A 22,785-nucleotide genomic window follows, 5' to 3' on the forward strand; every position below is an offset into this window, starting at 1 on the left:
GGGTCCTGCCCTCCGCCCCTTGCTCAACCACCGCCAAAGCCCCTGAAATCCTCGCCCAGCGTGGGCTCTCTTGTGTAATCTCATCCAGCCACCGGCACGCACACACACCCTTTTTTTTTTCTGCTATTTAGGTAAAACTGAGCCAACAATTTCTTCATTGTATAGCAGCACCCGCACTGCAGGCAGAAGCTGGCCTTGGATGTCCAACCCTTTTCCTTTGCGAGGGAGAGGAAGGCAGTAAGAGACGGTAAGGTTCTTTACAGCTCCTACCCCGTTAAGTTCTTAACAGCTGCAAGAAGAAATAAGGTTTTATAACAGTGTTGTGTTATTTTCAACCCTCAGTTGCTTCCGCAGTCAATCAGGTTAATCTAGCAACTACAAAGGGGTTGGGAGGAGGGAAAAATCTACTTTTCCCATATTACTTTTCCAAAGTACTATAGAGGAACCTGAACTCAGCTGGTGCTGTTTTATTTAGACTTTAAAAGCAAGGGCTAACAGCTTTAATTTTTTGCTCAGTGTTCGGTTGATTTTCTGGTTCTGTAGACACTTTAATAGCACTATAAATTGTCTGGTAAAGGAATTGTTAGAGACGGTGTCTGCCGTATTTGTTCCTCAGTGACGTGTAAATTGGCTTGTACTGCTGCCATGCGTTTCTAAAGATGAATGCTTCATAGCACGATGATAATAATAACAATTAGCATAGGATATAGCAAAGCGTTAATTGTGAATTAAAATCCCGAACAGAGATGCCTGTGCAGATCAGTCCCTTCCTCGTGCTCCCTGTCTCTGAACAGCGCTCGGAGTGCCAGGGCCATTCCCGAGGCGAGGAAATGTTCTGTGCCTGCTCTTCTCTTCCTGCACTGCTAAAAGCCAGTCCTTGCCAAGTGCATTCGCCCAAGTGCACTGTGCACTTCTGCTGACAGCACAAAACTGCCGTGCCCCTGGTGAATCCTCTGCGTTATCCCTGGTGAATGCTAATTTGGGTTTAATTCCTTAATGGATCAACAGGGAAGGCAAACATAGAGACCAAAGGAAGGAGGACAAACGACAGGCAGGTTCCGAGCCCTACAGAGAATAACGGCAGGGGAAGAGAGGGGACAGAGAATGAAATGCTAGCTGTTACCCTGAACACAGCTGTCTTGTGCGGAAGCATAACGTAATTATTAAAGTGAAAGTTCCTTCCTTTTACGCAAGAGGAAGACCATGAGGAAATTAAGACGCTACTGTTGTGCCTCAGCTTACCTGTTTGCAGAGGTGAGAATCCACCTCCGCCTGCTGGGGCTGCAGGGAGGATTCAACAAGGTTCATTAAAATCTGCTGTAAGGATGCTGTCTTGTTGTAGACTCATTTAAAATATAAAGGCATGGTGAAAAATTAGACAAAGTCAGAATGGATGGGGTTTTCCCGGGATGATCTGTCTGGGTTTTCATATTGAGAATAGCATGCAGAGGGGAGAGAACAGCTCTGCTGAGATGCACAGCCTCCGTGAACGTACGTTACAGTTTGTGTGCTGTCTGGCTTAGGCATTTGGGGGAGGAATGATAAAAGTAACTGCAGTCTTGTCTTCTACGAATACAACCACCTTAGCTGAACCCTGCCACACAAATACTGAAATACAAACTGAAATGAAAAGCCATGAAATACCAGGGAGGAGCTACTTTGCTGGGTGGATCAGGAAAAATGTACCTGTGATAGAAATAATTACCTTTATTTCAGAGATCGGGAGATGGGCAGAGGGCAGCCAGCTGCAGAGCTGAATGCAACGCTAAATACTTAGATTTCGCTTTAGAGACTGAAGTGGAATATGGACAATCAGAGAAAAAGCTTGAAAGATCAAAGTAGGAAAAAATGTCTTTTTAAAATGATAATCAATTATTATTTTTTAACTCGCAGCAGGCAAAAGGCTACTTCAAGCCACCAAGGAAGGATGTGGGCTTATACTGCTGGTTTTACTGTCCTGCCTCACATTGGAGGTTTCCTTGGCTGGTTCATTAATCGAAAAGAAATACCTGTTTGGTATGAGAAGCTGAAAAAGCCTTCATGGTGTCCACCCCGCAAAATATTCCCTATTGCTTGGACTGTCCTGTACACCGGCATGGGGTAAGTTTTGCATATTACTCCCTCTCTCACCTTGCCATTTCTGACACTCAGAAGAGCAGTCGTTGCAAACTCTTTCATTTGCTTTTGGGATATCCCTCGTACCCGAACCTGCAGGGCACACCAGGTACGCTTATTCCTACCCGATGCAGTACAGCCCGAGCCATGCTCTGGGCCGAGTGCCTCAGATTCCCACTGCAGGCGATGCTTTTGGCCAGGGACACAGCCTGTGCTCAGCTTTGTAACCACGTACCAAAACCAGCCATGTCCTGGGGAGGTCGTACAAGCCACCCAGGTACGCGACAGATGCAACCGTCGTGCAAATGCGACTGTCCTGCAAATCCCTGTTGCAAAACAATCTCACATGAAAAGACTTTGTCTGTATTAGGGATTTACTCACTGCAAAACACTAATGTCTTTCCCTCTTCACAGCTATGCCTCCTACCTGATATGGAATGACCTGGGTGGCTGCAGCAGCAAAGCCCTCGTCCCGCTTGGCCTCTACGGGGCTCAGCTGGTCTTGAACTGGGCTTGGCCTCCCCTCTTCTTCAGCGCACATAACCTGAAGATGGTAACGTATCTGGCCATCCATTCATCTTGTTTGCTGGTGTCCCTGCCACAGGGGTTTTGGGGTTGCTTGGAGATTTTCTAACTAGCATCGTGCAATTGCAAAGAGAGCTGCAAGAAGAGCTTTTGCTCAGGTACACGCTGCACCTGGTCTAGACAATGGTATCAGTCCCTTCCACCCCTCACCCTGCTCTTGCCACGAGATAGCCAGCCCCGCCAGCGCAGGGTGGGAGATCAGCGAGTCAATAGCCCAGCTGCTGCAGCTCCTAGTTAAGGATTTGGGGTTAGAGATAAGTCCCTCTGGGAGTCACACCCGGCGCCAGCAAGCAGCAAAGCTAGCATCCCTGGTGGGGGGTGCGGTGAGGGGCTTATCGAGCAAATACAACGCCCTGTGGATGGCAGAGCCCACAAGGAGGATATGCGGGAAGGTGAGGCACAGCTGAATTGGTGCTATATTCAAAAAGCACTTACCTCAGGTGCCAAGGCCCACAGGTGATGGAAGCACAGAGCAGGATATATGCTTCCATCCGAATTTTGTCACCCTGTGGATGAAAGGTACATTTACAAAGTTTGTGAAGTGATAATAGTCACCAATATTAAGACAAGCACGTTTGTGATCTGCCTGCATAGGCATCAGCAGCAGAAGGGGGCACTGATCGTCATAAACAGTGTATTAATGTGCAAAACTCAATAATGAACAAAAAAATATTAACGTTAGTCTTGGCTGCTGGCGTGATACATTCAGATCTCGCTGATTAGAGTTCGGAGCCCCGGTCGTGGGGTTTAGGACCACTCAAGGTAACTTGTCAGTGCTAAACCTGCCCCGTTCCTATCCCATCTCACCACCTTTAGTAGGATGGTTTCTAGCTGTGTGTGGGGAAGACTGCTGCACGTTCCCAGGAGTGAGCTCCTGAGTCGTCTTCTCTCTGCTCCAGGCACTGATCGACATCCTGTGCTTGGACGTCCTGGCGATAGGCACGACGTGCTCCTGGTACCGCATTAACAAGATAGCAGCACTGCTGATGGTGCCTTACCTGGGCTGGCTGGCCATGGCGACCTGCCTCACAATCCGCATCTGGAAGGACAACCCTGAGCAAAAAGCAGGAAAGAGTGAATAAGAGCGGGACAGAAACGAAGGCATTTTGTGAAGCTAACCTATGCTGATGTGAACCAAGATCTGATGATTTGGGGGATTCGGTTTTGGGACAGGCATCAGAACATGCCTCCTGTTCCCACCTTCATCGCAGCTGTGTAAAGGAAAGGTTTGCATCACACACCCATGTGCTCCTTTAAAGTAACCGTCCATCCTTAACCTGGGAACCATTTTCTCCAGCACTGCTGAGGTTTGGGGGCTACAGCTGTATGGTGACCTTGATGCTATCAGGTCAAATTCCATTAGCCAAATTAGGATCTCATGACAGCAGCATAATTCAGAGTAGCAATCCTGGACACCCCTCGAAACTGTTATTACCATTCCCCCAGAGAGCAGAACTTGTTCACACATGTGGTAAGTCCCATCACCTCTTCTGGGACCAAACAAAAATGCCCTTCACTCATGCACACCAATTTTTAAGAACTTACTTGATTTTTTGCTATTTGTGCTGTAGCTTCATTTTCATGTATCACCTGGTTTGTGCTTTATACCATTAACTTTTTATCTGTCAGCTACTGAGCAAGCAGTAATCTGTCTTGTTCTGCTAGTGAAAGGAGACCGGGCACTTTGACTTCTATTTGTGGAGTATCACACTTCTTGAGTTTCATGCTCCAAGATAAAGCAGCAATGATTAGAATGCAAATGCTTTTCCCAAGAGGAAATTTCTCTTTTCCACTTCTGTGTGCTATTCCTCAGCAGAAAAGAAAAACTAACACGGTGCCTTTGAAGAAAACACTTAAAAATGTTTTCTTAAGTACAGAAACACAAGAGCCTTTGTAAAATTCAAGAGCTTGCTCACACTGCTTTGAAGGTTGTAATTACATGACTGGCAAAAAACCCCATGCCAGGTCTGTCAGGTGCAGTATGGGTAACTCATCCCAGACTCTTTTCATTCCTGAATATTATTAAGCAGATATTAAGTATTATTAAGTAGTTCCAGAGAAACGGGACCAAGCCATGACAGAATCAGACACAAGAGGTGCATGGATAGCCCCTGTCCATCCTTTTTTCTGGCCACTGCCTTAGATAGATCTGAACCTTAGATGCTGCTCTCCACAAAGAATACTTACTATTATTTTTAATCGATAGAAGCAATATATGTCAAGAAAAGTGGTAAGTGGATCTTCTTTCTGGCAGCTGACTGTCGATTAAGGTGCGTGGGTACACTTGCAAAGGTTGGGGGTAGGAGGGCTTAGCTGGGGTTGTAACATAAATTGCATTTGCTTTTAATAAAACCAAGCCACTTTTGTTTGGAGAATAAATAAATCCAAGTTATTCTTGTTTTACTGGTTTGGCACTTGGTTTCCCAAAAGCTCAAGGGACCTGCTCTGGAGTCCATGGCTTGTGCTCTGGCTCCAGAGGGCAGGGGATTTACAGCCAGACTCGTGCCTGGCTGCACGTTAGGAGTAAATGGGCTGCGTGGGTTTTGAGCCTAAAGATCCCAGAGGTTCCTTCAGAGCAGAGACACGCTCGTTTGGGGATGCATCCCCATGACAGGCTCCTCCCTTATACCTCACCCACAGCTTCAAGGTAAGGAAGCTAATTCTTGGGTTTGGGGTCCCTCCTGAGTCACATCCAGCCCGGTTTTTAGAGATGCTGAATATTTTCAGGTCCAACTCACGTCAATGGCAGAGCTGGGTGCTCAGCGTGACTGAAAGCTGGGACCAGGAGAAACCAATACCAGTAGCTGAGAGCAGGTGAAATCTGTAGTGCTTTTCGAAAATTTGGTCATATATCTTGTGCTGTCATTTTGATCCCATTCATTATTTTTCCCTTCTAGCTACAGGACACCTTTATGCAGGACTGCTGCTGCAAGCATATTGCTATAATCTCCCGAGTAAAAGCTGCATAAGAACAGGCCATTGAATAGACGTGGCTGTAAGCAGGAGCAGGACTATAAAGCATGAGCACTGCAAGCAGCACTAGAAAAATCATAAGCTACTTTAACAAAAATAAAAAAATAAAAAAAAAATCCTATATATTTCAGGGCTTTATGTAACTGTATGTTACCACGGAGCTTATTTACAGCGGTGCCTCGTCTGTGTCTTCTAGAAAGCCACATGCTAAAGGACAGGAAGACATAAATTATTTCTTCCTAAAAAGAAGCTAATATCTGGGCTGCAGATTCAATTCAGTGGACTTAAGAATGATTTAGGGCACCTGAACATCATTACGCCTGTCCTTTCCAAGTCAGCACAGCAAAGCCACCAGGAACAGAGACGAGCAGAGCCACCTAGTGCAGCCAGGAGGGATGGAACAAGCCTTTACAGTGAGCTCTGCCTTTTGGAAAGGGGAAAAGTATTACTTCAATCACATTTAAGTTGGCAAGTGACTCTAGATCTGGTTCAAACCTGCAACGTTTTAATAACACGTCTAAATTAAAGATATGGATGCACATTTGCTCAGCTTTCGTAAATTAGTCGGCTTTCCCCTCCTTCCATTTTTTTTTTGTTCAGTTAAAGGAAAATCTGGTATTAAGAGTAATTTTTTGATCTTTTCATGTTTGCCCTCCCCATTTTCCCAACCGATGTGACTAGCTGACATGTTTTTGTCTACATTTCAGTTCCTCTTCCTTCCAGTCCACCTACAAGTGCACCAATAGCTTATCTTTGCTACTTGCATTTTCTTGCAGGCAGCAAAAACAGCAGATGTTCCTACATATGATATACATAATAGCTTGAAATCAATTGACGAAGTTAAATTCTGCAAAGCACCCTCTTGTATTAATATTTAAAGCATCATTTAGTGTATTTGCTATTTAAACAGATACACTAAACCCCCTTGCGTAACAGTAACTTTAATGACGTTTCAAAGTCAGTCATCTAGAAAATGTATTAGTTATACTGTGCAGTGCAGACCAAAATCAGGCTCTGCCTTTGTGGAGCTGGAGGGGTCCTGGTTTCCCATCAGTGATGGCTAACGGGGCTTGTGCTCCCGGTCACACGATGGCTGGAAGAAGCACGTGGCCATGCAGCCCTTGCCTGGATCCATCCCCGAGTTGCAAAGGGAAGAGGAAAAAAAACCAAAGCAAAGAGATGCTAGAAATCCAAAGCTAAATTAGCTTGTGGAATGGATACCACGTCCCACCCAGCGTCATGAACATTCATAACCCACGACAGGACATGTCGCGGTCTACGTGATTCAAGCAGTGACTCAGACAAAGGCTGTGCATTCATGACAGCTTTCAGGGGGTCGTGGCATTTAGAGAAGGGCCACCTCTCAGATCACCACGTCTGACTATGATCCCTCTCTTCAAACTTCAGCCAGTCTTTCCAGAAAGACCTATTTGAAATTAAACTGATCGTTACACTTGATCTTAGCCCAAAGGGCACATCCACGGCTGCTGCATACGCAATATTTGTGCATAAACAAAATCTCGCTGCCTTTCAGTCCGGTCTTTTCCTAAGCCTTGTCTCATTCAATAATTTACCAGCTGTTCCAGAAAACGCTTTGGCTTCAGCAGTAAGGAACTTTAATTGATTTGCTGATGTCTGGAGCTATGTTAAAATACAGTCTAATGCTAGAGAGGATTTGCTGCTGTGTGCATGTAAACTTCAGAGAGCCGAGTATGGGCCAGCAGCTAACCCCACTGCCCCGTCGTTAGCACGGGGTGGTGCAGAATATAAATTCTTGTGACTTTGAGCACCTGCGGCATGGCTGGGGCTGACCTTCCCCTTGAACTGCTCCCAGTAAAGCTGCAGCAGAAGCCCAGCAGGAAAGAGGTTGTGCTGCTTGGAGGTGTCATTAACTTCCAGTTGGGCTTTGAATTAATTGGACACTGCCAACAAAACAGACTCTTTCCCAGCTCTACAGCAACATGGTGATGGGTGTGTGAAGCTTGGGGATCAGGAGCCAGGGAGGCCCAGGCTGTAGCTGTGAAGATAAGGCAGACAAGGAGGTGAGAGCATCGCTTATCTCTGCTGGTACCACAGCTGGCTTCGGGTCTGGTGGAGTGCCTTCCATGGGGAGCCACCACCCTGCCCAGAGGGACGCGAGCACTGGCCAGGTCGAGCCCATGGGACGCCGCAGTGTCTGCACCAGTGTTTCCTGCCCCTTCTTTTAAATCTTGGCAGCATGGTCCTGCAGCAGGAGGAGAGGGACAGGTGAGAACCCACAGGGGCCAAGAAAAGGAAAGCTGCCTCTGCACATCACTGTCAGTGTGTTTATTTATTTATCACGTAACGGTAGTTACAACTGGAAAAAGCAGGAGGGGGATTGCTGCCAGACAATGTATCTAGGGAGATGTTTTGTTAGTGCCACCAGCTGTCCCTTTGGAATAGAGAGCACGTCTGAGCCATGACTCACACAGCCAGTGTCTTATTTCACTCTTGCATCTATCCAAAAAATGTTCCTTTAGCCCGAGAATGCAGTAAAAGCCTCCTTTTCCTGGCAAGCACTGTCGCAGCCAGGTCTCTTCTACTGCCCCTGTGTGATGAGGAGAGGAAACCAACCATTTTAACTTCAGGAAAGTAACTCCTGCGACAATTAGAGGAACAGCAGACAACCTGCCTGGGAGACAGGTGAAGGCAATACGGTACTCTCTCTGTGAGATACCGATTTAGGATGGGGTGAAAAAGTCATCATATTGTTCAGAGATGCCTCTAAAGTCAGCAGAGAAACTATTCCGGACTCGGATGGATGCAGGATCACATCTTAATATCGAATACTTCAGCAAAGCTAGAAAGCTGCTCCCAGAACAGGTTGTCAGCCCAGCCTTGCCTTGCTAGCAGCCGCCTTCGCTGGCGGTGCTCCCACGCAGACAGCTCTTCAAATCTTACTGCGACTCGGCGTCCCCGAGGACTGCTCTTCCCCATCACTTCACCGAGGTCTGCTCAGGCGTTCTGCCCTCCATACCCTGACACAGTGAGGCCAGATCTTTTAAAACAGAGACAGACAGACCGCCAGATGTTGCAGGACACATCTGCCACAGGATGGAGAACAGGCTCAGGGCAGGACACCACAGCTTGGGCTTGCACCACTGAGATGGCGTTGGCTCAATGGCCGATCCTGTGGCTGCAGTGCAGGGCTGTGGTCACCTCGGAGGTTTCCCCACACACGAGGTGCAGCTGCTGAAGAATTTTACCTACGAGGGAAAAGTCTGCAGCTACCGGCTGCGTCCAGCCTGCTGGGTGCGGGGAGACGCCACGAGGTGCTGCTGGAAGGTTTGGCTCTTGCCAGGGGGGAGCGAACAAGAAGAGACAACGGACTGAGTCACATTCTCCCTGCGCAAGACCCAACATGCGTGGGGACCTCTTGTGCCCCATCAGCAGCTGAACAGCGATTCCAGCGTGCAGGGCACTCCGAGCAGCATGAAATTCAGAGTCAACTAAATAAGCCATTCAATCAGTGGGGAGAGGGGAACCTCGATAAAAACGCTGGTTGGCAAGTGCAATGACTTCAGTTAACCTAAGTGCCACTGGAAGGTCCTCACAAGAGGCTAACCGCATCCCTGGCACCTCTCAGCACCCGTGTCCCAGCTCCTTCTCTGAACTAGCTGACGGAAAAAAAATTTCCGTCACTGGCTTCAGTCATCAGGCCCACGCACCAAGCTCTTGTACACACGTGCGCACCTCGGGGGAAACTCGGGTCACTAAAAACCAACCAAACAAAACTGATCAAAGCTTTCATTCCTATGGCTCTAACGCAAAATGTCAGATTGACAGCGACTCGGTGGTGTCCTTTTATATTTTTGGCACAGGCAGATGCTGCGACAGGGTGGATCATGACTATTTAGTGCACTGCCCTAGATGGAGCGGCGAAGCAGCTGGGGAAGGGCTGGATTGAGGTAGAGTCTCAGTGCCACATTCCCGAGATTAGATTAGAGCTCAGCCCTGAACCCTGCAGAGGGGCCAGGCCAGTGAAAGCTAAAGGCTGCAAGAAGGATGGGACCCTAGCCATCAAGAGCTTCCAAAAATAAAGAAAAGTGGGTCAGAGGGACTGAAATGCTTCTTTTAAGTATAAGGGTAAGAAGGAAACAAGCTGTCACTCATTAAGAGAGGATTCCCATCCCCAAAAATACTGGCTGAAATGTCAAAGGTGAGAGTAATTGGACAGGGGACTTGGAATTTGAGCACAGTTGCCATGCGAGAGGAAAAACACTACACCTGCCCTCCAGGAAAAGTATTTTGAGCTTAAAGATAAATAAAATTCTGCATCATGAAAATGAAAGATCCGTGTTCCATGGATAGGATGTCTTGGAACTTGTCAAATCCTTGATTCCGCTGTTGTCACAATACTCTCCATGCCAGCAGTGTCAGTCATCAAATAAACAACTTCTCATCGCTAGCAAACAGTGTGGGAGTAAAGTGGGGGGTGGGATGCTCTGTCCCCAGAACAACTGCATTTCAGTGATGTTACTAATGAAAAGCTACAAAAGATACTGTAGCACAGAAAGGCAGGCTGCTGTTAACAAGGGGGCTTGAGAGTAGCCAGAATGAATTATCTATGATAACATATTATTTATTGCCTATGATAATAAATTATCTGCCCCATGGCAAAAATTTATTTCACTTTGTGATAATGCAGACCCCTCTAGAGTCTCTAAAGAGCTGACTACAACAACATCACAAAGACTGAGTTTGGCCTGAAAGCAGGTATTCACACCTATTTGATTTCTATGGAATGTGGTTTATCCTCCCCAAACTAGGAGCAGGCTTTCCACTAAGTACAGACTGAGCACTCAATCAAATCTAGCTTAGTATTTCATATTTATCCAAATCTTGATGATGCGGGGTTGTGAACTAAGTGCAGAACCCAAGATACTGGAGATTTGATTTCCAATATGCGTTGGCTAAAACATGAGTTCTGCACAGCTACACATTTTCCATTTACTTTCGCCCTCATCGCATAGCAGGATTAGTCTCCAAGAAAAATCATACTCAGGTTTTCATTAGGCTTGGCTCACATGGGATTTACACAGACTTTACATCATTTAAATTCAGTGAGCAACTGGAAGAATTTCACATAATCCTGAAAGAAAAAAGGAAAAGAGAACTCCCCCAGCCCAAACATATAAAACTCTAAAAAGAGCTCATGTGAAAGCTACATTACCCCCGAGTATCCTTCTGAGATAGCAGAGCCTCTTTCAGAAATCTGGTTGATACAGTGCCGAGCAAACCAAACATCCCAAACTTGTGTCAATAAAATCTTTATAGTCCTTCTCACTTCTCTTTGTATGAAAGACTCCACACCCACACTAGTCCAGGCAAACCCCAATAAGTACCTTAGCAGAATGCCTCCAGTAGCCTGTCCTCAGCACGCTGCTGACACCTGTCCCAGTTATAACCAGCATAACCACACACTTCACTTCTCATCATACCTCCACCACGGGCTCTCATCTGCCTGATTATTTGGCTCCAGCACAATCACTCATTCAACATCTGCATCCTCTGCAGTGGCAAAGATGAAAGAAACTAAGAAATACGGCAAGAATCACTAAGCCCAGCAGTTTTCAACTGGTTACCCTTACCTAGCCATGTTACCGCTCCTGGTATGCTGGGCATCTTTCAAATGTTCAGGCAACAGTGAAAAAAAGAAGAAAAAAAAAAAACAAAAACAGAACAACAGGTAGATGCTCAGTACGTGCACTCGGAATTGCCCTGCACCAGAAACAGTGTCCCACTGTGAATTATACAGCTGACTTTAAAATATGTGGGAGCAGGTTCTGGCTTGCCTTTACACCAGTACACTCTGTCAGCAACTTCAACAAGCAAGATTTCACCCTGTTCAGCTCCCGTTTTGTGTCCCTGCACGGATGAGCAGGGTGGAAGGAAAGGCAGGTCTCCTGCTCCTCCGAGCACTCCTGCTGGCATGCAACATGAGGCCAAATCCACCAACAATGGGGATTTCTCAGCAAACCAAATGGGGATTATCCCTTTCCCCCCTTGCCCAAGCCAAAACAATGGTCCTTCAAAGTCAGCAATGTAATAAACTGGCAAAAGAAGATAAATGGAAAAGCTGCCAGCTCTGCATCTTGCCAGCTGTCACACTAATGGATAAATAGGTACTATGCTTCCAAGATTTTCCATCTATCGCTTAACCCGCCCACAGTGAAGTTGTCAGTTTTAAATTAAAAGGGGAGCAAGAGGAACTGTTAAAAAGACCTAGAGAAAGCAAGGGAAGGAGGCGACATCTGAGAGCCCTGGGTCATCCTACCCCATCCAGCCTCTATCATTGCTGCTTTGTTCCGTATTTAGCTCCTGACAACTGTGCCTAGTGCAGGAACTCCCAGCTCTGTTTTTCCCTCCTCCCTCTGCTGTCTCCTCTCCCCGAGAGCTCTCAGAAATCGCTCTTTCTTTTTCCCAGTGGCCATAACTTAATACTCCCATACTCAAGAAGATGGCAGAAAAGCAGGAGGAGCCCAGCAACACCCAGAATGGAGAGCCTGACAATGCAGAAGAAGGCGAGGAAAAAAAGAAGAAGAAGTTGAAGCGGGAAGACCTGCCGCCATTTGAAATTGTGACAGGGTAAGAGGTTGGGATATAAATACGAGGGTGCAAGAGAGTGAAGTGGGGATGTTCAAAGGTCTCTGTCTCAGCTCTTATGTTGGGTAATCAAAGACGGCATCTTCAGCCAGTGCACTTCTGAATATTTTTAAATGGTGTAAGTACGGATTTTGTTATTGTGGAGTTTTGTTAGAAGTTTCAATGAGCTTTACGGAGGATGGATTCACACCAGCCAGGCAGAAAAATCTTTGTTTTATACAAGCAGGTCTGTTTCTTTAGTGTTGACTGATTCCCTTACAGTGGGAGCAGTCCCACTGACTGCAAAGGGATCACTTGCCTGATGATATCGGGATGGTAGGTACTGGCCCTTGATGAGCGCTGAATATTGATTTCTTGGGATGATCAATGGCTCTTGTCTGAAAGTTTCTCTGTCTGTGGATTAGGAAAAAATACTCCTGCTATGGCTGATTTGCTTTATGGACCTAAGGGACAGATTTTCCAAGAGAGCTAAAATTCCACATTTTCAAGCACTCCACACCCACAGCTGGAGCCTGACTTTCAAAAAAGCCTAACTCACAGAAAGGCACCAAAAGAACAGGCAGTTTTCAAGACAGCAAAGCAGCAAGCAGCTCCTTTCTTCCAGCGAGTCTGGCCTTTGCAAAAGGCAGATGTAACAGAGATCTACCAGGAAGGTGAACTGTCAGGCGTAACTGACAGCTGCAACTAGGAAAAAACCTCTGTAATCTCCTATCTCTACACATTTCAAAATGTTTGTTGTAGTAGTAGTAGTAGCAGCAAGATGCCCTGTGTCATGCTTCCCTCTGGTCTCCCTTAGCAGCCACCGAGGCAGTGTTCCCAGTGTGTAAACCAAAACTACGGTTTCTTCCAGCTGCTCAAATGTAAAGCTCAGGCCACACACCCTAAAATCCCACTTGGAATCCATCTGCCTGTGACACGGTCACTGGGAAGAAAGATTCTGGAAATACAATTTGGCTGGCATTTCTGAAAACAGTGCATGAGGCAGGACAGCACCTACGTCTGATCTCACACAATTGGGTTACATTCCTGTGCAGGGGTGAAAAAAAAAACATTTTCTCCTTAAAACGTGTCTGCTCTGAAAAAAATAACTTCTTGAGGAGGGGGCTGTTCTCAGCCTTTGGTCTCTGTCATACACAAACATGGAAATAATACACGTCTGCTAAAGCAGTGACTTTTAAGAAATCAAGAAATTAATTGATTTCTTGATTAAGAAATCAAGACATTAAAAAATTAAGAAATCTTTTTAAGAAAAGCACATCCCTCTGCTAGGAAGGGAGCTAAGACACCAAAAATTGTTTATACAAGCCACTGGACCAATGACACATACGGTGACAATTTCTAGACAATTAAGATGTACTAAAATGAATCTCCATGAAGAAGTTAGATTTTTCAGCCTTGCAGCACTCAACTTTGCAATTAGAAATGCTAAGGAATTGGGCAGTACCTTCAAACTTCCTTGCTAAGCCAAACACAACCTGGATAGGAATTGGTATGCTAATCATGGATGAAAAATAATTTCTTAGTGTCATCCTGCAATTAAATTATTTGCTGAAATTACATGGGCATTGCAGAATTTGACAGGACTTTCCGCTCCGGAAAGGCAACAACAAGAACACGAGGGAAGACGTGCTTACAGAAAGGAGTAAAACCGGGAAAAGTTAACCTGCTGAGATTCAGGAGTGAGCTGCACAGCTGGAACTGCACCAGGGCAGAGGGACTAAAGTAAGAGCAGCAAGTGATGCAAGGAAGCCTCGGGTAACGCTTTTGCGGGGACAAGTTAATGTCTGTGATATGGCATCTACATATGTTAAGTTGGTACCAGCTGGTTTTCACGTTCTATACCCCGATTCCAAGCAAGACAAGAGTTCTAAGGTTTTGAAATGAAAGTACTCAGACACCTGATGAGAGATGACAGAGCTGCTGGTATGCGAGTATACCACCCCCATCACAATATTATTTGGAAAACGCTTATAAATATCTGGTGAATTCCTGTAGGAACTGGGACCAAGTCTCCTCTGATTATTAGTTTATTACTAATACGCTGGCTAAGGTGAGAATGAGGAAGTAAAGCAGAAATCCTAAAGGACCCTGAAAGAGGTACAGAAAAATCCAGCAATTTTTACTTTCATTAAGTACGCTGTGAGTTTAGACTGTGCCTTGACCTACTATGATCCCTGTTAGAATTTTTCTAATTATTTACAAATTTTCAGCCAATAAAGTCAGTTATGTGAATTATGAGAAAACACGTAACTGCAACTGTGGAAGCACTTAAATCCAGTTACATTGCATTTCAGTTTTAGCCCTTGGATTAGGGGCATCTTATGACACAGCCAAGTTTTCAAGCTGTTCCTTATAGCTCTGGGGAGTCTGGCTTACAAGAAAAATACTGGGAATGTAATTACTCTGTTTAAGAATATTAACCCCTTTTTTTGTCAACATTTGGCTCACAATCCTGGATAAATATAAGCCCCATCTGTGTACATTTCATGACAATTAAGCAGACACATTTATTTACACTTTCCCCAGAGTGTAAATGAGGCTCCTTCTGGCAGTGACAAATCCTTGGTTCCTGTTACAGTTGATCGTTACAGGCTTTCTATAATCAATGAGCCCAGCATGCGTTTATCTGTGAATAGCTGTCAAAGAGCAAGTCAAAGGACAGTGTTTTATCACTTTAAACCACCTAAGACCATAGTAAATTAGTCACTGAACAAATATTGAAATCTAAAGATTATGTCCTACTTGTTTACAGCATCTTTTAGATAATCCTGTAGTTTTATTCTCTCATTAGAAGTTCTCACTCTCTTCTCCTACCTGACATGCAATACTGCCAGTGTCACACTGGGCAGCTGCTCTGTTCCTCCAGCCTACCCTATTTCAGCAAAACCTTCTGCTCAGTCCAGTACCATTCTTACAGATTGAGGTTTCTGTCTCAAAGTTTCTATCTTTTTCATCTCCATGTGACCTAATGGATGACAAAACACTTTGCTCCCCAGGGTAAGCCCTTCGATAAATTAGGTTTGAGGCATTTAGAAAATCCCTACAGATCACCCTTTAACGATGACCTTCAGAGAACGAGGAGGATGAGGATTTCAACTTTCACCTTCCCCATACACCGTGAGCTATGCGACCACCTGCATCCTATTGCGGGAACAGGTGATTATTAAGAATATTATGACAGTTCAGTGCCTGTAAACAATTTTTAAACTTTCTATATACATAAAACTTATCTGCAAGTCTTACAATGACTGTAATGCCTTCACCGGAGAGGGAAATAGCAAGCCAACTTCACTAACTGCAACGAAAAAACAACAACAGAAAAGTAATTAGCCTAGTCACTGAAATATCTGATATTTGCATATTTTAATAGATTGCAAAGTCACAGGCAAGATGACACAATTTTTATGTTTAGAAGTTACAGCAGTAAAGCTTCCACTACAAGAAAATACAAGAACAGAACTCACATCTCCTAGGCACATTTTGTTTGCATTATCTCTCCTTAATGTTGGAACAAAAATAAAGGGTAAAATAGAGATAATATTAACATTTGTACACCACCTGTCATTCAAACATGGGAAAATGGGCTTGCCAAGAATTAGTCATTTACTCAGAAACAGTCTATTCAAAGCTAAACTTGAGTTTCCAAAGAAGTTGGCTTAATGACACAGCTGTTTCAGGGATGTATTTTGATGCTCAATTGTTTGCAAAGAGTTTTAATCTACCCAAATAAACCATACAATTTTGATACTTCACTTCGCAATAAGTTATGAGGGTCATCTGCCAATCACGCTGTAATTCAAAAGGTGAAATTATGCAGCATACGGCAATTAAATATATATGCACCCTTAAGGTACACGTGGTTTGTTCTTGCCCACTCTCTCCCCGCTGAACCACTTGCTACAGGGCTTTCCAGTTACTTGCAGGACCAGAGAGACCTTCCCCAGGTCCCCACTGCTGGGAAGTCACATAGCAAGGACTCAGCTAAGCCTTCACACTTGTGCCGAAGCGTCCTCCCTGCTCTGGTTTACATGGGATTAAGCAGATTCTTGCTAACTAGCACACACAGCCCATTGCTTGCCTGTGTATCCACGATCAGCCAATTTTCCAAGCTCTCAGCCAGCTACTTACAGACTTGGGAAATGCCCTTAGCTTTGTTTACATTCTTTACCTGAAACTTATTAAGCTGATGGATATGCCATGTTGCTAGGAGGATAGATTTAGGTGAACATCCCAGATAATCTTAGACGCTGAGATGATAAGCAATAAAACCCATCTAGAAGGCCTGTCTAAATAACCTCTGAGTCAAAGCATCCTGGAACAGATTGCTGCTGTTTAAACAGTTCATCAAAACATAACAGACTCAATCCCACCACTGATGTAACCACTCTGCGGTCAGGAGAGTTAAATCAGGAATGAACTTCCATGTGACTCTGATGTGCCACGTTTAAATATATGATGTTATTTTAAAACAACTTATTGTAGCCTTACAAACTTAGCTCTGAAACGAGGCAACGGGTGGCTTATGTCAGACCCAACGTAGCTGGACTTCAGAGAAATTGTTAATTAAAGAATCATTAAATCATTAGCAAAGAACCATTCATTATCTAGGATATAAAGCAGGAAAATCGCTGTTCTCAGAAGCATGTGAAATTTTTTGTCTCAAAGAACAAGAGAAAGGAGTTCAGGGAATAAGCAGCACCGTGCTAAATTAGAATCTGATAATGCTCTTTAATAAAATCAGTGAAAGCCTTACAATTAATCTCAAATAAAATAAGACTCGCTCTAGCAAAACTTTAAGTCATCTACTGTAAAGGAACAGCAGTCAAAATGCTAAGAAAAGGAAGCTGAAATAGTCTTTCCAGGTAGTTTAGAAATTGTGCAAGCCAGTGCAAGTTTCCCTTACCTAGGCTTGTGCTAACTCTCAATGCAAACTAGGGAACCACAGACCAAATCATACCCAAACACCATGAATCATTTGCTCATTAATCAAAATAAAAGTCTGCATCCACACTACTGCTTCTCATCCCTCATTAATACACCGCAAGCTAAAACATTAATAGCATGGAAGGCTCCCAAACGGGCTTTTCTGTTGTTTAAATCCCTTCTTGTGCAGATCCCATCTATGTAGAATGGAACAATACAAGGCTTTAATTATATCGTTTAAGAAGCAGCTCAACACCTGCTTCTAGTAAAATTTCTACAGCTGAACTAGCACTCTCAACTTCCACTGTCACGGATCAATGATATGTGAAAAGAATTACGGTGGTCCTTGACTGACAGCAACAGTAGATATTCCCAGGGCAGATGCAATTCTGTGAACAAAATTGTTTTGACTCATACATCTTGTTGCATTTAGAAGACTAACGAACTTCCTCTCGCAGTACAAAGTACAACTGTGCCAACCCAACCACATCAACTCTCACACCACTTGGCTGGTACAGTACACTGATATTCCAAGTGAAGTCGTTCATCTGTAAAATCACGCGCTGGGAAATCCAAAACAGAAGTGGGAACTGTAACTCCAGTCCTTTTACTGCCAATCTGTGTAGCAGACCCAAATGCACCCCAGATACTACAGCAGTATCATAAAAAATTAAATAGAGAGGGTGTTCTTTTGTTTTCGCTTTCTCAAAAGCCAGAAGTGCCACAGGACTTTGGCAGCAAGAAAATTCCTGGCTGCATGAAGTATGGAATACACGTACCAGAGAGGAATTTCTGAAACTTTGTAAGTAGAATTAAACATTCAAATGTTTAAATACAATTTTCCATAAAATAACACAGCTAAAGCAGCCTGATGATCACTGTAATTTACTCCGAGTTACGTATCTAGACAGCACACCATTTCCAATTTGTTTCTAAGCAAAAAGCCATTTGCTTACAGAACATAACCTATTTGCAGCCAGGTATTTCATGCAGAACTCTTAAATGCCTATTTCCTGGTCTTTCTGCTCACATTCCCATTCCAATCCCTCCAATTTGTACAGAATATCATGCTGTTTGGGGCTTTTCTTGCAGACTTAGCAAAGCCTTACCCTTTGCACTTCCACTAATTTTAAAAAACATCAGATCCAGCTCTTCATCAACAGTCCCTGCCCCCGACCTGCAAGCATCCCACACTTCCAGTGTCCCATACTAGCATTTCCCACTAGTGATCTGACAGCACCTTCATTCGTAGTTCCCACATTACTACACAAGCATAATAAACTGATCTTGATTCTTTTCACTCTTTCCCATACTGTTCACTTCCACCACCTCCGGAGACATCTTGTGAGATGTTGCATCACAAATTGTTCTTTCCTTTCAGCAGAACGATGCTTTGCCACTTACTTCTGCAGCCTCTTTGCTCTCCCCAATTAAATTTTCCAAGAGTCTGAGAATCTCTCCTGACCTTTGCTCAGTGTACCCCCTGGAGAGGCCTGACATTACAATCCGACTATAGATGAGACAGGGATGAATAAGACACTTACTGTTTTACAAAGATTCATTACTGCCTCACTGGGAATATCAAGGTTATAGGTCCACCTAAAGCTCAGATGAGAGGAGTACAACATGCCAGAAGATTACGAGTGTGTAATAAATGAAATACTGTCCTACTGCTGTTCATTATTTCACTTTGACTGCTTTGTGCAGTCTTCACTCCTGTCCTTTGTAGCACTTCATGGGTCACAAGGCATGATGTCAGCAGTATCTTTTTCATCGTTCCACCTAACATCCTTCAAGTACTAGTCCTTGTACTGATGTACTCCACAGTTAGATGCTAAAGGGGCAATCAGGAAAGCCTGGTACTCCTAAGAAAGGAGCAGGTACTATGAGACAACACAGCTTTCCTTTTTGACCTCTTCACTCAACAATGCGTAAAAGCTATACATGGTATTTTAAGGGACTGCTATTAATTTCCCTAAATAACAGCAGACTACCTTGTCTGGGTGAAAAGAGGACTGCAAACACATTACTCACTGTGATGATTCACTTTGGATTATGCTTCTATAGAAACCCAGAATGGAAGAAGTGCGATACAATTTTTTTTAAAAAATATCTGAAGTTTATCAGTAGTATCTATGAGACAGCTATCAAACTTCAGTAGGAAATACACTTTTTCATAGCAAAGTTAGATTTGATCTCAGGTATTTTATTAAACTAAAATCACAACATAATCCTACTGAATATTTGTATTCAACTGATACTGGAAGAGTAAAACTAGAACACGTGAAAACTGCAACTAGACAGTCACGCTTGCCTCTACTCAGAGGAAATCCAGACTGCAAAAGCACTGGGGGTAAAACATTAGTTAGCGATGCTAGACATCATCCTAACAATTTAGGGCAACAGGTCCTGCAGATTAATATTGCACCACCACCCTGAGAGAACTATGTTAATGGCCTAGAAAACAGAACAGTTCAGGCTATAGGTGCATTAAGACTGGGAAAATGCCAGGTGCTGTCCCTCCTTAACAACAGCAAGTATCATAGTCTCAACAAATACGTTTCAGAAGCAAGCTCCTCTTCAAATACCTCAATGCCAATACCTGAAATTCCCAGTACAAGTTTGTTAAAATGAAGTGAAAAAGACTAGGTAGTAAGAACGGGCCTGTAAGCCTCACTACACAGCAAAACTAGCTGAGTAACTTAGAATTTTTAATGTATTCTTATCCTTCTGTTAAAAGGCATCTCCTTTTAATACATGGAGAAATGCAGCCTTCGTAGATGCAACGATGTCCAAGATCACACGCAGGAACTAAACAAATGCTATAACCCTTTATTGTCAGCCTCTGAGATGCTTCTCTCCTCTCCACTTTCTATAGGGAGCGCCTCCCAGCCATGTTTTTCAAATTCCAGTTCAGGAATGTGGAATACAGCTCAGGCAGGAACAAAACCTTCCTGTGTTATGTTGTCGAGACCCAAGGCAAAGAGTCAGTGACTTCTCGGGGTTACCTGGAAGATGAGCACGCTGCCGCCCATGCAGAAATGGCTTTCTTTAACACAATTTTACCAAAGTTTGAATCAAGCCTCCGCTACAACATCACTTGGTACGTCTCCTCCAGTCCCTGTGTGACCTGTGCTGATCGGATAACCGAGACCCTAAAGAAGAACAAGAACCTGCATCTGACAATCATGGTAGGGCGCCTCTTCATGTGGGAAGAGCCAGAAATGCAGGCTGCCCTGAAAAAAATGAAGTCAGTTGGCTGCAAGCTGAGGATTATGAAGCCTCAAGACTTTGAGTATGTCTGGCAGAACTTTGTGGAACAGGAGGAAGGAGAGGAAGCAAAGGCTTTCGTGCCATGGGAGGACATTCAAGAGAACTTCCAGTATTACGAGGAAAAGCTGGCCGAGATTTTACACTGAAGCTCACGTGAGTGAGGATTTCCACTTGGTCACGTACCTCCTTGTACTAGTATTACAGACTCCTCTTTTTTTTCCTCAGGTTCTTAAAGATGTAACCCAGAGCCAACTTCAGTTATTGTTACACTCCTATGTACCTGGCAGGGTTTGCCTGTACCCAAATACAGACAATAACCCCTGGCAGTAACTTACCCTTTAAGGGTAATAACGCTACAGTGGGCTCCTCCACAGCAAACACATTAAGGGATTTAGAGTTGGGGGTTTTTTCTCCTCTAAGTAAACATCTCCAGGAATAAATAATAAAATGGTAGCAGGGTCACTAGGTGCAACAATCATTGCTCCCCACATGCATGGTTATTTGTAACACACACGGAAACAGTGAGAGGAAGGTGGAGAAAAGGGGATTCCCCCACCCCACAAAGTCTAGCCCTCTAGAAAAAAAAACCAAAACAACCAACCACTAAAGGAAATCAGTTATCATTGCAGAATTTCCTTTTTGATTTTTTAAGGAGTACAAAAGTCACCTATTTAAGCCATAAAACATGAAAGCATTTAAAGGTTCTAACACATCTCTCTTTTACCTCCCCCAGGACCAATTCAGAAAAGATTATGAAGAGAGATGCAACAGACTTGGACATCTAGGACACTCCCACTTTCCAAGCTTTGATTCCAGCAGGATGGAGTACCAACTTCTGGAACCAGGCCCTGATGGACTACAAATACACGTACAAAACAGATCTTTGGTGATTGGGAATTTTTTTGGTTTGTTTTATTCCTCCCCCTACGCTGGCCCCCACCCCAAACAAACCCATGCTGCCTCTGCCGATACGAAAAAAAGAAAGCAACGTACGGTGTGGTTAAAGTCTTGAACGAAATGGATTGCAGTGGACCTACAGGAAGACTGTAGGCCTCAAGTACTGGGATGCCTCTATCAGACAATACCTTAGAACAAAGCTGGCAATTAGATAAATGCATTTAGAAAGTACATTCTTCATAAATATTAAGAAGAGAGGGATTTAAGATAAGAAAAAAAAAAAAGTCTTCTTCTTCTTGTCGTCCTCAGAGCTGTGAATTAAACTAGGGGTAACTGGTCTATGCCGAATTATGACAGAGCCCCAAGTACTTGATTTCAAACACATCAAATACCTTCTTCCCTTGTTCAATGATGTTTGTGATAATAAAATTGGGAAAGGCAAAGTGAAATAAAATTGGAAGTCACTGCAAAAGCTCAAGCACTGTTTACTCCTTCCCCTCTACTTGCAAGAGGTCCTAAATTTAATCTGACAAGTGAGACATCCTGGGACAGCCATATATGAAATATTTCCTAGGCAAAGCGCAGCATAACAAGAAGAGAGAATTACTACATGCCAAAAAAATTTCAAGAGTACATACAAGCGTGGGAGACACGAAAATATGGGCCTATCACTTTCCACCTAAAACTAGGCACAGACCAAGTAAGGGGTCATGGGGGACACACACTGGCTAAGAAACTGAGTCAGATAGGGTTTGTTCTTCCTTGGTTTCTCCTGGACCTGACGGAGAAACCCCAGAGGCCATGAAGAAGGTCAGAGGGCTGGAGCACCTCTCCTATAAGGACGGGCTGAGAGTTGGGGTTGTTCAGCTTGGAGAAGGCTCCAGGAAACCTTTACCAGCCTTCCAGTGCTTAAATGGGGCTTGTAAGAAAGATGGGGATACACTTTTTAATAGGGCCTGAAGTGTTAAGACAAGGGGTAACTGTTTTAAACTGAAAGAGGGTAGATTTAGGTTAGATACTTTATCGTGAGGGTGGCGAGGCACTGGGAACAGGTCACCCATAGAAGCTGTGGGTGCCCCATCCCTGGAAGCATTCAAGGTCAAGCTGGATGGGGCTTGGAGAAACATGGTCTAGTGAAAGATGTCCCTGCCCGTGGCAGGGGGTGGGAACTACGTATCTTTAAGGTCCCTTTCAACCCGATCTGTGGTGATCCTATGATTCTCCTGCACTGTCACAAGCTGGAAGGATGCTAGACGCAGACATGTAAAACTGCTGACTGCACCCATCTCTTACCTCAGTCAACTGCACTACACTCTTGGCATAAATTTTCAAGGCTGAAAAAACGTGCAGCAGTAAGAACACCTTTGTGAAGCCACTATGGGTTTCATCTCT

General features: G+C 44.2%; 1 protein-coding gene and 1 long non-coding RNA gene across 2 annotated transcripts; one reads left to right on the forward strand and one right to left on the reverse strand.

The window, feature by feature from the left end:
- Positions 1-89: 89 nt before the first annotated feature.
- On the forward strand, positions 90-21,418 carry APOBEC2 (apolipoprotein B mRNA editing enzyme catalytic subunit 2). The gene is given in 6 exon segments (XM_056361491.1): positions 90-247; positions 1,894-2,100; positions 2,530-2,668; positions 12,122-12,282; positions 20,102-20,649; positions 21,230-21,418. Coding segments are annotated over 4 exon segments (1,014 nt in total). The 5' UTR covers positions 90-247; positions 1,894-1,927; the 3' UTR covers positions 20,643-20,649; positions 21,230-21,418.
- Positions 2,618-3,593, reverse strand: LOC130159660 (uncharacterized). The gene is made up of 2 exons (XR_008825818.1): positions 3,136-3,593; positions 2,618-2,775 (listed from the first exon to the last, which is right to left on the reverse strand). It is a non-coding gene; the product is annotated as an uncharacterized LOC130159660 (long non-coding RNA).
- Positions 21,419-22,785: the final 1,367 nt, after the last annotated feature.

Source organism: Falco biarmicus, chromosome 16 (genome assembly GCF_023638135.1).
Source record: "Falco biarmicus isolate bFalBia1 chromosome 16, bFalBia1.pri, whole genome shotgun sequence".
In the NCBI taxonomy this organism is placed as follows: Eukaryota; Metazoa; Chordata; class Aves; order Falconiformes; family Falconidae; genus Falco; species Falco biarmicus.